At 30.8% G+C, this 19,937-nt stretch overlaps 1 protein-coding gene across 6 annotated transcripts in view; it reads left to right on the top strand.

The window, feature by feature from the left end:
* LOC134693004 (G-protein coupled receptor dmsr-1-like) overlaps positions 1–19,937 on the top strand; it is a 106,385-nt gene that overhangs the window by 64,430 nt on the left and 22,018 nt on the right. The window contains exon 1 of one of the 6 annotated variants that reach the window (XM_063553678.1): positions 8,525–8,585. The exons of 4 other annotated variants lie outside the window; for them this stretch is intronic. Coding sequence is in view for 1 of the 2 variants with exons in the window: in XM_063553674.1 (XP_063409744.1) it covers positions 19,021–19,079 (59 nt within the window). In the remaining variant the exon portion in view is untranslated. Of the gene's footprint in view, positions 1–8,524; positions 8,586–18,909; positions 19,080–19,937 lie in introns of those variants that run through there. One more of the 6 variants, XM_063553674.1, reaches the window with a different exon arrangement.

Here is a 19,937-nt window from a genome sequence, read left to right as displayed (position 1 = left end):
TGAAAATATTACAGAAGGAGAACACACTATTGTTTTAGAATTACATCTTTTGAACAACGTTCCATTCTTTAATATAATTCAAATCATGTTTATTTTCCTATAAAACTACAAGGTTCAATTCTTTGTGAGTCGTCCTGTAGCCTCATATTGTTTCTGGAATATGTTGCTGAAAGCGTTCACGTCCAAAATCATTCACTACTATTTTTGTTCTTTGAATAAAATTATTTCGTGTCTAGAAGAATTAAACTAGTGAACGCAATCTCTTTATCAGAAATATGTTTCTACTAATGATGTTCTATAGACATGATCTATCATTCGTTTTACTCGCTTTTAACGCAGACATCAATTGATTAGAAACAGACTACTCTATTGTCAAGACTATTTTATAGCTACGACAAACGTAAAAGAAACCAGTTAAGTAGTGTCTAAATTCATGAAACTTCTGCCCGTGCAGTGACAAAAACCATAAAAAGCATAGACTGCATCGTTTACGTAGGTGGTATTAGAACATTAAATGTGGATCGTAGTATTCACTTTTATTGTAAAGGTCATACAATCGTCTTTTATTAATCTAATTTTACTTCTGGGTTGCAAACAAAAGTTTTTGGAAAAAAAACCCTGAATGATCATAATGCAGTTATCACAACATAACTTAAAACTCTCCAGGTACCAACATTGCATGATGCACAAAAATTATATTTTGAAGATTTTGTTCTTGTCGCCAGTCCTTAGTTTTAAAAATCACTTAAAGGATACCCTTGTAGATTTCGAAAAAGAGCAGACTAATGACGCTACAAGGCAGAAGTGGGAATTAATATAAGTTCCAATAACTTGTTTCCCAATCCCATATAAATGAATATGTTTAAACTAATGAAAATCAAATCATTTGAAACTGTTTTCTATTGGTGACTGCAAATGATTATGACCACGTGACAGTTTGTATTTGAAACATATTTTTGTTTACAGCAATATGTATTTAATAATCAATATTTAATCAGCGAAATTGAAACTTTAAAATTGAGCTTTTTTCGGATGAAGTTATAAAAAGTGAGCACAACAAGTTATAAATATGATAGGTTAGAAGCAATTAAAGTCATAAGAAACGAGTGACCGGTGAAAAATAATGTTCTTCCAATTCTTAAACCAATGCATACAAACATCATAAACTTAGTCTTCTGTGCTCGAATTTATCATTTTTTTCGTATAAATTTCGTATAATCGTCATTTTTTTTTCAATCGGTCAGTGTTGTTGCGAAAATATGGCAGATAATTAAAGTTCGTGTTTTGAAGCCGAAGTTTAACGATTGTCACCTGTTTGTCAACAATTGACGAAAAATAAACAAAAAAGCATGGAATTTGAGCACGTGTTAAACATGTAAATTCATATAATAGTTTATTTTAAGGACATCCATGCGTATTGTGGTCACCGGATTTTTACGAGATGGGTCACACTGAGGTCACCTTGCATACGGAAAATATATCGGGGGAATTGCTTGCTGGAAGGAAGCAATTCAAATAAAGTAAACTTCTTCTAAATATGAATAAATTAAAGAATTTTCTTCAGAAAAAAGTATATGTACATAAGTTTTACAATGAAAACTATCCATTGAGTTATAAAAAACATATGCATTATTTTTTATTTATTTGAGGTTTCTTATGACTTTAAACTTCATCATGATCGTTTATAGCCGACAACGATAATGGTACAATTGTTATTGTACGAGATGCGTGTATTTCGACAATTAAGGCCTTTCAGAGATGATCGAGTCCAATATAAAAGAATTCCATAACTTCATTCGAATGATGATGCACTGTACAGGTAGATCTCCGATTGTAATGATTTAACATTTATACTGTGAACATAGATCTTAATTAAATCTTCATCATATAAACAATCACATGTGCAGTAGTGCAGGTGCAAACGCAGTGAGATAATTCTTATTCCGAAAGGTTAAATTTTAACAAGCAAAGAGATAGTACAGTATATATATCAATACACAAGTTGCGTAATTTGATAACAAACACATAAGTTGAAATAAACGCAAAGCATTTCAATGTTTGAAAATGTTTAATCAAAAAGATAAACAATAGATTACCCTAATTTAAAAGATTGTTCAAGTAGCAGTATAACTAATGAAAGAAAATTAGCATTTCATTTATGGAATGTTCTTTCATCTTTTAACACTGCATGATGATTTCAAGTCCCAAAAGAAATAACCAGCCCACAAGTTGGTGCTTTGTTATTGAATTATTTTCAACACATCTGTATTATTTTCCTGTTGACAAGTAATTTAAAAGAATCTAAGATTGTATTGAGATAGCAACACAGTGATGACTGCTGTACTCATATTTTGACTTTTATTTATTATGTCTGTTTTGTTCACGCATTGTTGCAAATATTACGGAATTTGATGTCATATTATAATATCATAAGCCTATTTGGCTGGCTGAATATTACTTGTATATATGAAGGCAAGTTTTGTTATAATTCAGGTTGCACTTTAATATTAAAATATTTTATTCTACATTCTTTTCTATAAGTGAGAGGTTTAGCACTATAAAACCAGGTCCAATCCACCATTTTCTACATTTGAAAATGCCTGTACCAAGTCAGGAATATGACAGTTGTCAATTCGTGTGATGTGTTTTGTCATTTGATTTTGCAATTTGATTAGGGACTTTACAATTGAATTTTCAAATAGTCCGTGTCTATGTATGTTGGCGTTTGTTTTTGTAGCAGTTCAGGGTTTCTTTTATTCCGTTGATTTCGTCTTCTTTATGATGTATTTTCTTCGGTTTTTGATTGTGACCCATATTTAGTTCATTTAAATCGGTTTATGACTACTGAACAGCGCTTTTCTACTATTGTCTTGCTTTGGTGAATTTTCCTTTCCAAATACTTTTGTTCCTATTGTTTGTACATTACTTTCATACGTTAATGGCTCATGTCAATCTTTATCACAAAGTTTATACAGTTTTATTTTAATAATAATCAGTTTACAGCCAAAATAGTGTCATATTAGATTAAATTTAATATATTCCTCAGTAAACCTAATATTTAACCTATAATTAGGATGACGGATTAATATAAGGGAAACCTTGTTTCCGAATCCTTTTGTAACATGTTATCACTGTATTTATATGTGTATGCCATGTACATGATTTTTTGAAATAAAATATGTTTAAAGTAAACCTAATATGACTTATACCCTGAAGAATGTAAAACCGTTTCACATTTCCAATAATCTAAATGCGCAATACAAGATAATGACTGGTCATTAACTTCCCTTAAGGAGGTCAGTAGCCATACGATTCCACTCATACACGTGGTTGAAAGCCCACTCAAACAATAAATTCCCGCCGTGCAACACTCTTCGGAAGCCCTTCAAATCTTGAACTATAGTTGTACAGACTGATCTGCCAATTACGTAAACAATTAATGATATTACAACGACAACAGCCTGCCATTTCAAGCTATAAATATGGTTCTGTCGGTTCTAATTGAATTTCCGATTTGGATTATTTGTGCTGATTAATGTGATATTGATCTAAAATGGAGAAAAGTTTTAAATTGATAATACAGTCGTAGTAACGAAACGTGGAAAACTGACACATGATCAGACGAAACCTGTGTATATACCATATATGTTAATTTTAACCAAATAAACGAGACAAATTGAGTGGAATTAGGGGATTGTGAGAACAAGTCAAAGCAATTTTTCAAAAGAACAATATAAAAAAGGGTAGAACTGTTTCGATTCTATTGTGTTACTCTTTTCTCTTGTCTCTTCTGTGGAGGAATTGTAAGACTCTGTTTAAGGATAGAACAGTTCTTATGACATACATGCAAAACTGGCGATATAAATTCTAGGGTAATCAAAGGAACCAGGTTTATAATTTAGTAACACGGTCCGGATCTGTTTTATGTTAGAATGAAAAATAGATCTGGGGTAGAACAGATATTAATGACACGAATAAGAACAGCTTTGAAATTATTTTTAGGATAGAAATATTCGTAACAGTTTTTAAATATAATTGTCAAAATAAGTCAATGTTTGTTCTGTGATAGAGCAGCCTGACTCTCGTCAAGGACAGAAACATTCTTAATGACGCCTACGGGTGCGGGAGCTCCTCGCTACATTGAAGACCCATTTGTGGCCTTCGGCTGTTGTCTGCTCTATGGTCGGGTTGTTGTCGCTTTGACACATTCATTTCATTTCTCAATGTTATTAATGATAGAACTGGTAATCGACCTTGAAAAAACGTAAATAAATAAAGAAGACACGAAATCAAGGTCATAAAACAACAAGGGAATCTATTGAACCCGAGAACATAACTATCTCTTATAAAAAAATGCTTCATCTGTCATGCGAATCCACACTCAATCGAAATGTCGCTTTCGGGAGTGGACACAAACCGTTAAGCTACTGATCAGACACTTTTGCGAATTTGTTGATTAGGTTCCCTGATCTTATTCAATTGGCTAACATTGCTAGATAACTGTTTCGTCGCTGACGTAACTTCCAAGAAAAATCACAATTTGTTATCAAATACACTGTTTATGTGTAACATATTTGATTTTCGTTTATTCTTTTTCTATAAATAAGGAGGTTAGTTGTCTCGTTTTAATTGTTTTACATTGTCATTACTATGCGGCTTTGTTCATTATTGAAAGCCGTATGGTGACCTATAGTTGTTAATATCTGTGTCATTTTGGTCTCTTGTGGACAGTTTTTTCATTGGCAATCATACCACCTTTTTATATGCATTATATAAAAGGATTTTTTGTATATGAGTATCATTTGAAATATCATGTTCTTTAATTCCACGTATCATCATGAATACATGTAGATCGATGGATGAATTTTGTTCAGCAGTATACTATTGTTGCCTTTATACGCCATGGTGGAACATTTCAATACTTTTTTTTAATTTTTCGAATTCTATAAATAATTAAATATGTTAAAGTAGTTTGATAATATTATCCTAAATAAACAAGTCAGGAGCCTGTAATTAAGTGGTTGTCGTTTATGTGTTACATATTTGTTTTTCGTTCATATTTTTACATAAATGCATAGTTTTCTCGTTTGAATTGTTTTACATTGTCTTATCGAGGCCTTTTATAGTTCACTATGCGGTATGGGCTTTGCTCATTGTTGAAGGCCGTACGGTGACCTATAGTTGTTAATGTTTGTGTCATTTTGGTCTTGTGTGGATAGTTGTCTCATTGGCAATCATACAACATCTTCTTTTTTTATATTTAAGGTTTCACTGAACACAAAACATGTTAGAACTATTCTAAATTAATTTCAATAAATTGCCATTGTTATATCATAGTTCGTATCTGTGTGTGGAACATTTTAACGTTGTGTTTCCGTTGTTTCGTTTGTTTTCTCTTGAGTGTAAATTCACGTTACTATAAAACGTGTCACGGTACTTTTCTATCCTAAGTTCATGTATTTGGTTTTGATGTTATTTTTGTTATTCTCATCGGATTTTGTCTAATGCTTAGTCCGTTTCTGTGTGTGTTACATTTCTGTGTGTGTCGTTGTTCTTTGCTGATCTTTAATGCGTTTCCCTCAGTTTTAGTTTGTTACCCCAATTTTGTTTCTTGTCCATAGATTTACGAGTTTTGAACAGCGGCATACTTCTGTTGTCTTTATTTAATGTGTAGTGGTTCTAAGGTTTCATAGATATATATATAAAAAAAGTGTTATGAGTATAAATTTGATGTCAAAGCATATACACTACCAGCAATACAGAATTTATATATGGCTATTATACATTGTTTGTATTTACAAATTGTATTATGTTGTCAACAAAACTCAGCAAAAGAAACATTGCATACGTGTGTATCTTTCTAATTGATATCAGTAAAGAAGATTATACCTATTTGGATTTTTTTTTTGTATTCTATTTTAATAAAATCAACGGTACCAATTTTGTTGCACCAGATGCGCATTTCGACAATACATGTCTCTTCAGTGATGCTCGTGGCCAAAATATTTGAAATCCAAAGCATATATAAAAGATGAAGAGCTATAATCCAAAAGGTCCAAAAAGTATAGCCAAATTCGTGAAAGGAATCAGAGCTTTGCATGAGGGAGATACATTCCTTAATTTATAATAATTTCTAATATTTTGTAACGGCAAATTTTAATAACACAAAATAATCCGTATTTTCATGCCAGTACTTCGGTACTGGCTACTGGGCTGGTGATACCCTCGGGGACTAATAGTCCACCAGCAGAGGCATCGACCCAGTGGTAGTAATAAAATCAACGGTACCAATTTTGTTGCACCAGATGCGCATTTCGACAATACATGTCTCTTCAGTGATGCTCGTGGCCAAAATATTTGAAATCCAAAGCATATATAAAAGATGAAGAGCTATAATCCAAAAGGTCCAAAAAGTATAGCCAAATTCGTGAAAGGAATCAGAGCTTTGCATGAGGGAGATACATTCCTTAATTTATAATAATTCCTAATATTTTGTAACGGCAAATTTTAATAACACAAAATAATCCGTATTTTCATGCCAGTACTAAATGATACAGATAGTGATAAGCTATGTCTAGTCTCTAAATGTTATTGTAAAGATATTTAAAATGACAGCTAACATCACTCAAAGGGAAACAAGCCATACCAATTTACTAAGATTAAAACGATGAAGACAAATGACAAGACACAGAAAAATAGTATTACGGGTGAAATAGAAATTGTTCAGTCGCTTGTGTAGTTAACGAGATAACTAATAAGCCGCTTAGGACACATTGGCATTTTCACTTGTGTCATGAAGGAAGATGTGTTAAACATCCTATATCTTAAATGACGAGGAAATGAAGAAAAACAAAGATTCAACCTTGTTCGTGTTTTACTCACAAATCGTGTAGTTACATGTTCAATGCAAACTAGAAATATTTCAGTAGATCTGATTCTTAAGTGTGAACCTTTTATAATTAATTATCTTTACATCTAGTGATTGTAAGTTTTATCCAATTTACATTACAAATACTAAACAATTATATTTTAAATAAACAATATCTGAATTTCGATAAATGTCCAGTCGGAGAAGGCAAGGGTTAATAAAATACTCCTTCTCAAATCACGACTTTTTTCTAAATTAATTTACAATAATAACACTTAGAAACTCATGGACTGGCACACTGAAGTAACATCACTGACGTGAAAGTAATTTACCACGGCGCTGAAAGGAGTCGCATTAGTTTTTATTATTACTATAATTGGAATATCGAATGTCAAATTAGTCCCCTAGGATAAACCGGCTCTAAGAAAATTTTGCGAGGGCTGTAATTAATAGGATTACATCTAATGCAAGAAGACAGAACAGATTTAGTACATAAAATGCTGCGTGAATTATTTCACAAAGACTATTAACAAGGAAAGTCTCATGTAACGAAACAAAACAAAGGACAACAAAGCAACCCATAACGACATTTTATAGACATACACAGTTCTAATTCATAGAAAAGACTGATTTTCTTCTTTTCTTCTTTTTATAATGTAAGACAATAACATAGAATATCACAAAGCTGTACACTATTAGACACAATACGATCAACACATATAAGATTGATAGATGGGTGTGTATAAAGAACATATCTTACATATATTACAGCGTTCACGCATTTCATCAAACCGCATATTTTTTAATCCTGTAATTTGTTTTAATTATTGAATGTTTTAGGTCAGTTTCAGGCATTTGATGGCCTTTTCTTAACAAACATGATAAGCAAGAGGCAGAAGATACCAATGGGACATTCAAAATCATAAGAAACTCATATGACATTTCGAATCGGAATAACCTTCGTCATTTTCTATTGAATGTTTAGTTGACAAATCTCGGCGATTACATCAATAAATTTGGTTCTCTATTTTCAATACAAAACACATTTAAATCTTTTTTTAACTGCAAGATATTTTTAATTATACCGGCTTATACACGTTTTAAAATTACTACTTTAAATTTAGTTTTTAAACAATGAGTTAAACATGATCATGTGATGGTTAAAGTTACACGAATATAGAAATCTGATAACGATATTGTTGTTAATGTATTCTTTCCCGTCTGTAAAATGTTGACTATACTATATGGATTGTGCTCAAGGTCGACTATAAAATGTTATAAAATAAGTAATATGTAATAAATATTGACAATAATGCACCTCAAATAAAATAAACCGCTATAAACATGCATGATGACTTTAATTTAGAAACAAATTACACATTGTTCATTATTTATGTGTACGCATTCTTTACCAACGTTGTCCTTGTTATCTAAAAGACCAGGAATGCTAACCTGTTATATAATATTTCAATAAAGGAATTATTTCCAATTTGACAACAACAAAAAAACATGAAGATATAATTAATATTGTTTTCATTCCATTCATATCACAGTTAGTACCCAAACATATCTAAATGAAATGGAACCTGAAACTTTATTGGATAAAACATCAGTGATTCTATATCCAAACCCCAAATTACAGTATCAGGTTATATAGAAGTTGATTTAATTAAAGTCTGAGGGAATACTACAGGACCGTGTTCACGGGATTTTTTAGGTAGGTCATTTTCTTTATTAGATCGAGATTTGTTCATAGGATTTTACTAGGAGCATTCTTTTATATATATATATATATCCTTTCAAATAATTTTAATAATAAGTTTTCATCTCATTAGTGATATGTCTTACATAAAAACCATTAAGTTATGGTTAACCTATATGTCATTGGACCACTACACAAACTAGCTATGGAGAGTTGTCTCATAAGCACTCACACCACATCTTTCTATATCTATATACAAAGATATAGCTTTTATAATTCGAGTAATACTCATTCTTTTCCACATTATTAAGTGTTTGATCACAGTACAATATTAATTGTTTACAAACAGAATAATATCTTTTTTCTTAAATTTGAGGGAAGAAGATATTAAAAAAAAAAAATATGAGTTCTATCCACGAACATCGGAAGATACATATGATGCTATTGTTGTCGAAAAGCTGGAAATTTTGTATATGTCATGAGGCAGCAAACAACACCTGTGACCCGACTATGAATCAAACTCAGCACTTGCAACCAAGAAAATAAAAGAAACATATATCAAATTTTATTTTGATGTTCCTGTTTATTGTTGATAATGTTCTTTGTCATTATTTTTTTATATATTGACATTAAGCCAGTATTTCTAGGTTCTATTATTACGTTAAAAAAAGTAAATATGTATTGTTCTAAATTTCTGTCAGTTTGAATATTTTCTATTGTTGATATAGAAAATATCGGATATTTTCCTCACGTCGTAACTTTTCCCTTTCATAAATGTGACCTACCGAATTATACTCTGTTCCGGATTTTCTATCGCATAAGCAACATAAAGGGTGTCACATGTAGAGCATGATATGTTTACCCTTCTGGAGCACCCGAGATCACCCCTAGCTTTTTGTGGGGTTCGTGTTGCTCATTCTTAACTTTTCTATGTTGTGTCATATGTACTAATGTTGTTTGTTTGTCTTTTTTATTTTTAGCCATGACGTTGTCAGTTAATTTTTAATTTTTGAGTCGGACTGTCCCTCTGGTATCTTTCGTCCATCTTCTTTTAAAATATGCTTGTATTGCTTTTGTACAACGCAATTGTAAGATAAAACACAATTCTTCACGAGAACCCGGTTCTATTGGTTTATAGTAACTGTCAGCTAGGTATAAGAAGGTTTTGTCTGGTGACAAAGAGATGAAAAATAGCAATAAGATTTCTTTTTGTTTTCATTTTATCAAGTGCGTAATGGGTTTTAAAATCGTGAGTTAAGCCTTGTTCCCTATATCATAGATTACATGTTGGGTATATTTTTCTGATTTTTCTCAGATATTTCATACTATAGTATCTATTTGTTGTTGTCTGACCACAAGGTATTGAATTTTCGCGTTACTGTTGAAGGTTTATCCATAATGCACTTCAAAAACATGACGTTTTACTTTGTTTACATAGTGTTACTACAGACTTCGATATACACATTCAATTATCAAGATCCCGATTTTGACACTTTTATTTATTAGTGAGACTAATCAAAACAGTCTGCAATAGTCGGTCAAGATAAATAAAAAAACTACATTATATTACAAAGTAGAAATCATCGACATTCCAATACTTCATTTCACCGACTCGGACATATCGACAATTTAAGCGTCCAATTAAATCAGATTTCCGCTTCCGATTGTCAGATATGGTTATCAATCAGATAAATTAATGGCGGTCTCTGCAGGGCAGATAAAACAGTTTGTATTAATGATGACATTGTTTATCTGATTGGATGGGTTTATTTATTTAACTAGCAAGTTCCTTACTACAAATAATTAATAGAAAATCGTTTTTATTTAGATGGAGATCAGTTACAAATGAAATTAAAAGGACGATTTATCTTCTTTGTGTGATCACAAAAATCATTCTGCGATCAGCCGCACTTATTGCATAGTTTGAAAATACACATAGGCCAAAAATAGATGAAACAAATCGACTCCAAATTCCATTTTATGGAAATCTGCAGACAATCAGATCCATAAATAAATTTATTTCTATTAAGTGTGAGTTCATCCGAAAACCTCCGATCTATGTCTCCTAATTTGCATCATCAAAACTGATTTAAGAGGTTTAAAAATCGGTTAACTAGTGTGTCCTTCTATTAAAGGAATACTCGACTAGTCATGTACTCATGGACCATTCACCTAAGTTAAAGTCACGATTAAATATAATGTTACCTAGGTCTTAATTGTAATAGATATTTCTTTTTATTTTAAATTGACAAGGTAGTTAAAGTATGAAAATGTACAGATATCAAAAGTGAAAGAATATGTGTTTCACAACACGACGTATGATCTTTGTTTGCCAAGTAAATGGATGTTTGCCAAATTCGTCGCGGTCGCAAATTTTTAACTGATGAGCGCATTTTTAAAACAAGTTTTTAACAATCAAATATTGCAAATTAATTTATTAACTTAATTCTTTTCACAATAGACCTCGAAGGAGCTATCCATCCGAAAGTATATGATTTACCGAGAATCTATATATCATATTGACAAGTTTACATTGTGATACTAAAGGTTAAGAATCTTTAGCATGTTAATTAAACATTTATCATTTTTTGTCATGTGGGGGCCTTTTATAACTTACCTAAGTTCTTGACGTTCCTAAATGTAGATTGATGTAATGTACGTTTTACGCCATCTCGTATGTCTCATTGGCAATCATACCATATCTCCGTAATTTATTAATTCAAACGTGTTTCTGTTGATTTCTATTCAGAGGTTGCTTTGTTTATTGTTTATTTGCTTACTTTTCTATTGCATTAATTAGAATCCGAGCGATTTGACCTACAGCAGGATATCAGAAGATAAAAGTTTACATTTGTTGCTCAACAGATGTCTATATGGTTTTTTAACTTATAATTGTTTTATTCTCGTGTTTTCTTTAATCAAATTGAATAATATTTATGTAAAGGCTTGAATTGACAGATTGCTATTACTTTTTATCTAATCATGTTTAATTGTAAATAAGTCCAATCGAATAAACCGTGACCTTTTTACATCAGGTCGCCTAATTCTTCTGCTGAATGTACAATGACATAAAGCGGTTCTCATATAATGTTCTATAACAAAGTTTTAACTACCTATGGAATAATACTGAAATAATAAAACAATGAAAGGTACACACAGTTGTTTGATTGCTGGCGTAGGGCACGTAACTTTTATCGAACTGATTTGTTACCTGACATTTATTGACATTTCTTATAAGAGTGTAAGGCATCATACTATATTAAAATTCAAAAAAGAAATGGGGAATGTGTCAAAGCAACAACAACTCGACCAAAGAGCAGACACCAGCCGAAGGCCACCAATGGGTCTTCAATGTAGCGAGAAACTCCCGCACCCGTAGTCGTCCTTCAGCTGGCCCCTTAAAAATATGTATACTAGTACAGTCATAGTCATACTAAACTCCGAATTATACACAAGAAACTAAAATTAAAAATCATACAAGACTAACAAAGGCCAGAGACTCCTGGCTTAGGATAGGCGCAAAATAGCGGCAGGTTTAAACATGTTTATGAGATCTCAACCCTCCCCCTACAGCTCTATCCAAAGGAATGTCCCTAATCAAATGACCAAATCAAGATCTTAAATTCACCAAACGAATGAATAACAAATGTGTCTGTTTGTTTGTTTGTCTTTTCATTTTTAGTCATGGCGTTGTCAGTTTTTTTTCGATTGATGAGTTTGACTTTCCCTCTGGTATCATAACTGTTATATGTTAAATGTTTATTTGATTCAAAGTTTGTGTATAGCTACCCGATTTTGTTTTAACCCTAAAGCTTCAACTAACGAATTGATCTTGTTAAAAAGCAGATGTGCAATGAACGCCATATACACTGAACCTCCACAAACATGGAAATTTCAATAAACAAAAAAGACGAGAAGACGTTATAATGATTTCTTACATGAAGTTAACACATACACATTTAATAAATATAAATCGTACATGTGAATACGACATCCGAATTTATTATTCTGTTGATTTGATATACTATTTCAAACTTTCAATCTCTGTATCTTTATTTATAGTGAAAAACAATGTTTGTTCTTATTCTAAAGTTTCAAATGAAAATCTTTATTATCCCGTATTTTAAAGATTTCTATTGGTCGGAAGCCATTCAAATAGTGCCATAACTCATGGTCAAAGCAAATTATATTGCATAAGAAGAAAGATTAAAAGGAAGTATGAAATAAATCATAAAAATCTATTAAAATATGTCATTAGTTATATGCATTCGTAACGATGTATTTTTCAGTATTTTTGTAACCCAATAATAGACATGCAATAAATTAAAGACGGTTTATGCACAGTGGGTTTGTATGTTCGTGTCGTTTTTAGAATCTTCTACAAAGGAGAAATGATTTATGTTACTGAAAACGGATATGGTGCATTAAATTGAATAATAAATCACCGTTGAATATGTAAAAAGTATAGAAAATTTCGATTAGAAAATTGAATTAAAAACTTTGTTAAATTATATTGTAACATATTTCATGTTAACATATTACTGTTTATTGTAAATTAAAGTAGAATCAAACCTACTTTTGAAAAGAAAATTGATTAAATACTTTTATGACGACCTTTTTCATTTTAGATATTGCATATTACAAAGCAGGCATTGGTTGTTCTATTTTATTTCTTGCCGAACTTTTATGTTAATTTAACAAGTGAAAAATTTAGTCAGAATAGCGTATTTTAGAGTCTGATGTATATATACCATTTTACAAGTTACATGTCGTTATTATTTATTGCTAGAAAATACAGATCCACTACAACGCCAACGGATATTTATTATAACATCAAATGTGAAATTTACAAAATGTATGCCCTACTTTTCATTGACTTTGTAAATGAAGCGATTAAAAATGCAGTTATAACTATTTGTTACCATATTTATCCAAAATTGAATAATGCTGGCTATTTGAAACTATAAGTTGTTTTCACTATCTTTTGCCTGTCGTTCTGTGATTTTGCTTTTTGTGTAGCTCTGTTTATTTCTTTTGAAATCGTCTGTGTTATTTTGGTCTCTTTTGGAGAGTTGTCTCATTGATAATCATACCACATCTTCTTTTTTTTATACTTTTGTTAAAATAATTGGTACAAAATAAAACAAAGACATCCCACGACGACCATATTGCGATAACTTTCATTACCAATAAATTGTTATTTTACATACAGATAATGTCAAACATTATTGTAACTGAGCATCACATTTGTAGTTAATCATTTTAGAAACATTACAAACGATAAAACGTTATCATCTACAAAGTGAGAAAGAAAACAAATTATCAATTACAGCGTAAAAGTCACGTATTTCCTGTTTTATTTTATATGTACTAAATGTTCTTACAATCACAGTGTAGTAGCTCAATGTTATAGTGATAAAAGATAATTGAGCAAAAAATATTAGAGGAACAGTCAAAATCTTAAATCGACAATTAACTGTCAACGGTATGGTTAAAAATGAAAAAAGACAAACAGACAAACAAGTGATAATAATTATAGTTTATTTACATATTTTGTTTAGAATCCAGCTAAAGCACCCCCCCCCCCTCCCTTTTTTGTTGCGGGATTCTATCGTTGTATTGGGACCCATTGGTCTGTTGTCTACCCTTTGTCGTTTTTTTTGCACTTTATCTATTTCCATTCTCAATTTTAATAGTTATATAAAGTGACAAAGTGAACCATGTACGTACACTCTATATGTAAACTTGTATATACTGCATACAGTTTTGTACCTGTTCCAGACGTTTTTACAAATACTTTTTAAGGAAATGTTGAACAATTGATAAAATGAAATAAATGTTACTGTTAAATTAAGAAAAGTGATAACAGACAATGAAAACTGAAAGAATGAAATGTGTCCTGTCACTGATTAGTGCGGTGGGTTCAGATAAAAAAATAATCCTGGTTTCTGTGATGACTGTATTTGCACCGTATGATTTTAGTCAACAAGTTACTTCCTTGTAGAATATTGCCACTAGAACTTTCTCGACAGTTTGACAACCTACAAATGATTCAATTAATGTTCAAAATGAAATAATAACTGTACTTGATAATGTTATTAGAGGGCAAGTTTGTTGATGAGGTGTTGACACGTTTATTCAACAGAGACATGTTTATAAAGGGAACTGGAACATTTACTAGTAGGTTATTCAAATGATATGGAGAGATATGGAGCAATTTCTAGTTAAATAGTACATTACAGACAAGCGTTTGGTCTTAAGTTCGAACAGCGGTATACTACTGTTGCCTTTATTTATCTTTATCAGAATTATTCTATATACACTGTATAATTCGATTTAAACAAGAAAACAAGTAATCAATTTGCTAATTAAAATGTTGAGTCGAAAAGTCATTTTTTGAAACACATTGATTACCCATATACCAATATCGATACATTTGAATTGTTGGGGTAAAAAATAATAATCCTGATTCCTTGAAATGCGTCAAATGCAATAAACTCATTTATTTCCAATGCCTTTTAACTTCGTGTTTAACTTATCATTTAGTATCTGTTCCTTGCAATTGTTTAATATTAGTGTGGACTTACCGTTAAGCTTTCGTTCTCAAATTCAGGCTGTTGTCTTTGAAAGGTAATTTATTGTATACAATAACATGTGTACGTGTTTGCTTCGAGGGCTACTCAAACAGTTTACTCATATATATGAGAGACGTTGACATCTCAAGTAGATACGTCCAATTGGTGTAAGTATGTCTCCATTAGTGTTGATGTTTCTATGAAGACCATTAAAACTCAGTGTCAATAAAATTGTTCTCTTTTTAATTAATTACATAGTATATTTTGAGTTTTCAAAGAGATAGCTTGCTTTTTTTGTATCTGAGAGAAAATTTCATACCAGTTTATGATTATTTCTTCTTGAATGCTATCAACTTTAAATAATGTGTACGAAACTCACAATAGAAATAAAATTGCAGACTAGTATTAAATAATTGAAACTCTAACATTTCACGTTTTGCCTTAAATGTTCATTTTAACGTTTGAATGCGCTGCAGGTTGACGTATTTAATGCTGTAAAAGTAGCAAAGATTAACAAACCGTAAAATCTCATCAGGATATCCTATTAAAATTGTCGAAATTAGAAAAATCTATTTCTGACTATGCTGGAGTGGTACAAGACATAGCAATCAAGTTGTCAATGTGAGTGAAAAATAACTGTCAGAAGTATATCTCAATTGATTACATAACCTATGTTCATTTCACTTTCATTTCAAAAATTATTCAGAGATCTGACGCTTGCGTTGCAATATAACACCTCATATGGATTTAATTCGGGAAATAAGAGTATTAACAAAAATACTCAAACATATAGTGTTATTACCGCTAATACTTATTCGAAGAAAAGTTCACGTTTGAATTGATTATAACCGTCACATTACGTTTCACCAGACCTATTTTCATCCTCTCTATCTAGGGAATAACTTTCCTATTACATAATATCAACTAGGTACATTCGGCTGTTTAACGTTAAGGACGCGAGTGTACCAAATATAAGTTTTTTTCACGAAATTATGTGTTTCGCTGTAATGCGTCTCAACCCTTTGAGTAAAGAGAATTTCTCATATGAATTGTATCTCTACTTCATATTTTTAATTACAATAAAAAACTTTTATGTAGAATTGTTCTTTCGTTTTACGTTTTATCTAGCATGAAGTATGCGCTTTAGTTGTGAAATTACCTCAAATATAACGAAAAATAAACCAAAAACATTAAGATATAATATAAGTATACACTGGTGGCTTTGAATTAAGATCGATTATCACTTTGCAATCATATCATGCCTAGTGAAACAAAGGACAAATATACCAAGGAACTAACAAATTGGCATGTCGAAATGTTCTACGTTTCTTCATGCTCTGTTTGCTTTAAAAAAAAATTAAACATATTTTAAAATTTCTATCGTTATCATCCGATAAGTTTTGCTGACTTCATTAGAAACTATAGAATCAAAAACAAAAGAAATACAAAGTGCAGTATTTGACTCACCTGTTATCAAACTGTTACAATAAATCATCTGCTTCCAGATAAAAAAAAACATAGGTTTAATGTTAAGAAATTGTAAAATCAAAAAAGATTGTTGTGGGAAGTTGTTACGCTTATTTACTAGCTAAATATATAAAACTTAAACCCACGAAAAGATGTGTGTTGTCTCTAAAAAACTATTTATATTTATATAAGGTCACAGCCAAACTACTTTTATTTTAAACTCAAAATCATAAAATGTACGGAATTAAATTATCTGGAATCCAATTGAAATATACGATCTCTCCTTACGAAGTTTCCAGTGTTTGGTCTGTTTAAAAAATTTACTTTGAATTGAAATCTCAATGTGTTCTAAAAAACAAAAAACCCTGCCGAATGTGCGTGCAGTTTGCAGTTTTTTTTATAAGATTTGAGTATTATTGTTTGTCTATTTGTCTTTCTTTTTCTAAGCCATTGTGTTGTCAGTTTATTTTCGATTTTTGAGTTTGAATGTCCTTCTGGTATATTACGCCTCTCTTTATCAGTCCATGTTAGCAAACAATGGCAATTAACCGAAATGAAGTTTGTACGTACTGTTAAAGCGTAATAAATTAATACTGAAAGGATGTGATGAATTCGAAAATCATGTTTACCTAGTAAATAAATATTAGGATCATTTTTATAAATATTATGGCATAAATATTTCTCAGTTTTTATATTCATGTAATTGTTAACCTTTTCGAACATGCCATATAATTTCAAGATATGAAAAACATAAGTGTAAATTACTCAGACCATTGTTCTTATAAGTACACGTTTGTATGATATCATCTCAAAGTACAGCTAGCATTATCATGTTAATAAAAGTCCAGTGGACAGCTGCTATACCAGTCATTACTGCATTATCTTGGAAATGTCAATATCATTAAAAGACACTAAAAGCTTCAGTAAGTGCCATTTATCACGAAAACATATGAACTAAGAATACTTTATGATAGTATAGTAATAAATCAATGTTTTCATATCTTTTTATTTCGATTGGGTTGAAGTAATATTTAAGCTTTCTACTACTGTCATGCGTTTTCTTGACTCCAAAATATTGTCATATTTTCTAGACTGTAACAAAGTACTTTATTTTCATGTATCTCCAACAGTTCAAAAATGTTCAGTTTATACTTGACTGTAGCATGTATAGAACGAAAATTAATTTCAAATATTAAGTTTCAAACATCGAGGCCTGATAAAAATTATGGATTTGTGATGATCATAAATATACTCAACTATCTGACATATAAAAATGTGTTTCATATATATATTAATTTCAAATATTGAAACCTAATAAAATTTCTGAATCGTGACGATCATTTATCACTTGAAGATACTGTACTTTTGCTATAATATTCTGATCGTTGCTACATCCGGTTTAATTACATTAAGGAGAAGATGTAAAACTACGCAGCTTAATTTAATACATGAGATTATGTAAAAAAAGAGTTCTATGAAATAATCTGTTAGATCACTTTCACAAATATTCTACAAATTTAGAATCAACTTGACAATCGCTTTGCCATTACATGATTATGAACATTCCGTCGACTATATTGTTGGATTTTTTGCATATGGAAGCAAATATTTTAATCAACTTTAAGTGGATATGCTGATTATTGACGGGTAATTAAACTGTTCGCTAATGTTAGAATTGCAAACGTCGGCATATTGACCACATGTGATTCTGACATTTGTTATATGTATAATTCATGCTTACAAATTACCATTGACCAAGAACTTCAACATAAACTTAATGAACATAGTTCGGGCAATCGGCATTAAATATGATCTAAAGAATATGTGCAACTGATTTTGGAGATCCAGTTTTGAACTTGGATTCACCTGCTCATCTCGTGAAACTTATCTGTAATGGTTTTGTAGATCTGACATGTATTATTATATTTTTATTGAATACAGAAAAAGAAACAAAGTAGAATAACATTCCGGAAATGTTTCCCGGAAAGACAACGGGGTTGTTTTTCTGTTTACAATTCTAGCTCCTGGATAATAAATTTATTTAATTTGAAACATTTGACATTGAGCAGGAATAAGGATATTGCTAATTAGAAACAGAGACGAGAAACAATATAATATAAAACATGTAAAAGATTATTTAACTGTAAAGTTGTCTGCAATGCATCACTGTTGGTAAGGTCTACATTTAAAGCGAGTTGGTCTTTGACTAATAGAAGTGACAATTCTTAGCTTCCTTGAAGATGTGTATCGATGTTATCGTATTGTGATGTCATATTTGATAGGACTCGTCTTCGAATAAGGTTCTGTATATGTTTTATCATCGTACTGTAGAAAGATTTGAAATAACTAACATCAGATTGAAGAAAAAAGGAAGCAGAAGTGAAAATTATTTCTAAACTAATTAAGCAATGTCCTTCCGAACTTTAAGGAAAAGTGAATTTGACAATGGTTTCTGTCTACAGTGGTGGTAAGTATAGATCACGTGATTTAAATAAAGCTTAACAAAATATTAAAGGCTTTTTTGAATTTGATTCAGCATTAAGCACTTTATAATAAATTTCTAATATTGATATATATCGAGAGGTTGTGAAAACAAACCACTATTTGACATATTATTCCTTTGTTGTTTCATTTGCAAAACGTCTTTTTTTATTGAAATAATTAAATCATCTGATATCATAATTTACATATATAAATTAAATGATCTAAAATGGAAAAAAACCTGTATACTTGTATTGGTTTTATAACGGTTTGTGAATAGAATCCGGTTCTAAGACTTCATTTACACTGTATCAGACAAACTCTTTTGCATTTGTCAAAAGAACGAAATATAATTGTGTATACAAAACCTTTAATGACTGCAGCAATTATACTTAAATGATTTTTATGATTTTTTTTGATTTTTTTCCTTTTTATCTCCTATTTCTAGAACAGCTTTTTTCTAAATGCAATTTCAGTGTATTTGATTTATATGCCAACTACAAAAGTTTTAAAGCAAATCCTGATTTCAAACAATAAAGGTCTAGAGAGAATTTGCTAGTTCACGCATGCAAATATTCCAGGAACTTTCTAATCTAGATGATAGCATATTGGATGATATTTAATGGTAGAGATGATTACTTTAATCATGCCAAAGCAGTTGAAAGTCACTCTTTGAAGTTAAGAATCGCTTGACTGACGGGTACGTTTGTAACGACTAACGACATCATGATTATGTCTGATGAGATGGTCGTTAATTATACGAGAAAGAAGTGTCGATTAAAACTGTTGTTAAAGACATTAATTAGAATGTTTCAAAGATAGAGATTGTTATCTCTTTTCCGAA

This window comes from Mytilus trossulus, chromosome 12 (genome assembly GCF_036588685.1).
Source record: "Mytilus trossulus isolate FHL-02 chromosome 12, PNRI_Mtr1.1.1.hap1, whole genome shotgun sequence".
Lineage (NCBI taxonomy): Eukaryota > Metazoa > Mollusca > Bivalvia > Mytilida > Mytilidae > Mytilus > Mytilus trossulus.
This window is presented reverse-complemented; position numbering and strand designations above follow the sequence as displayed.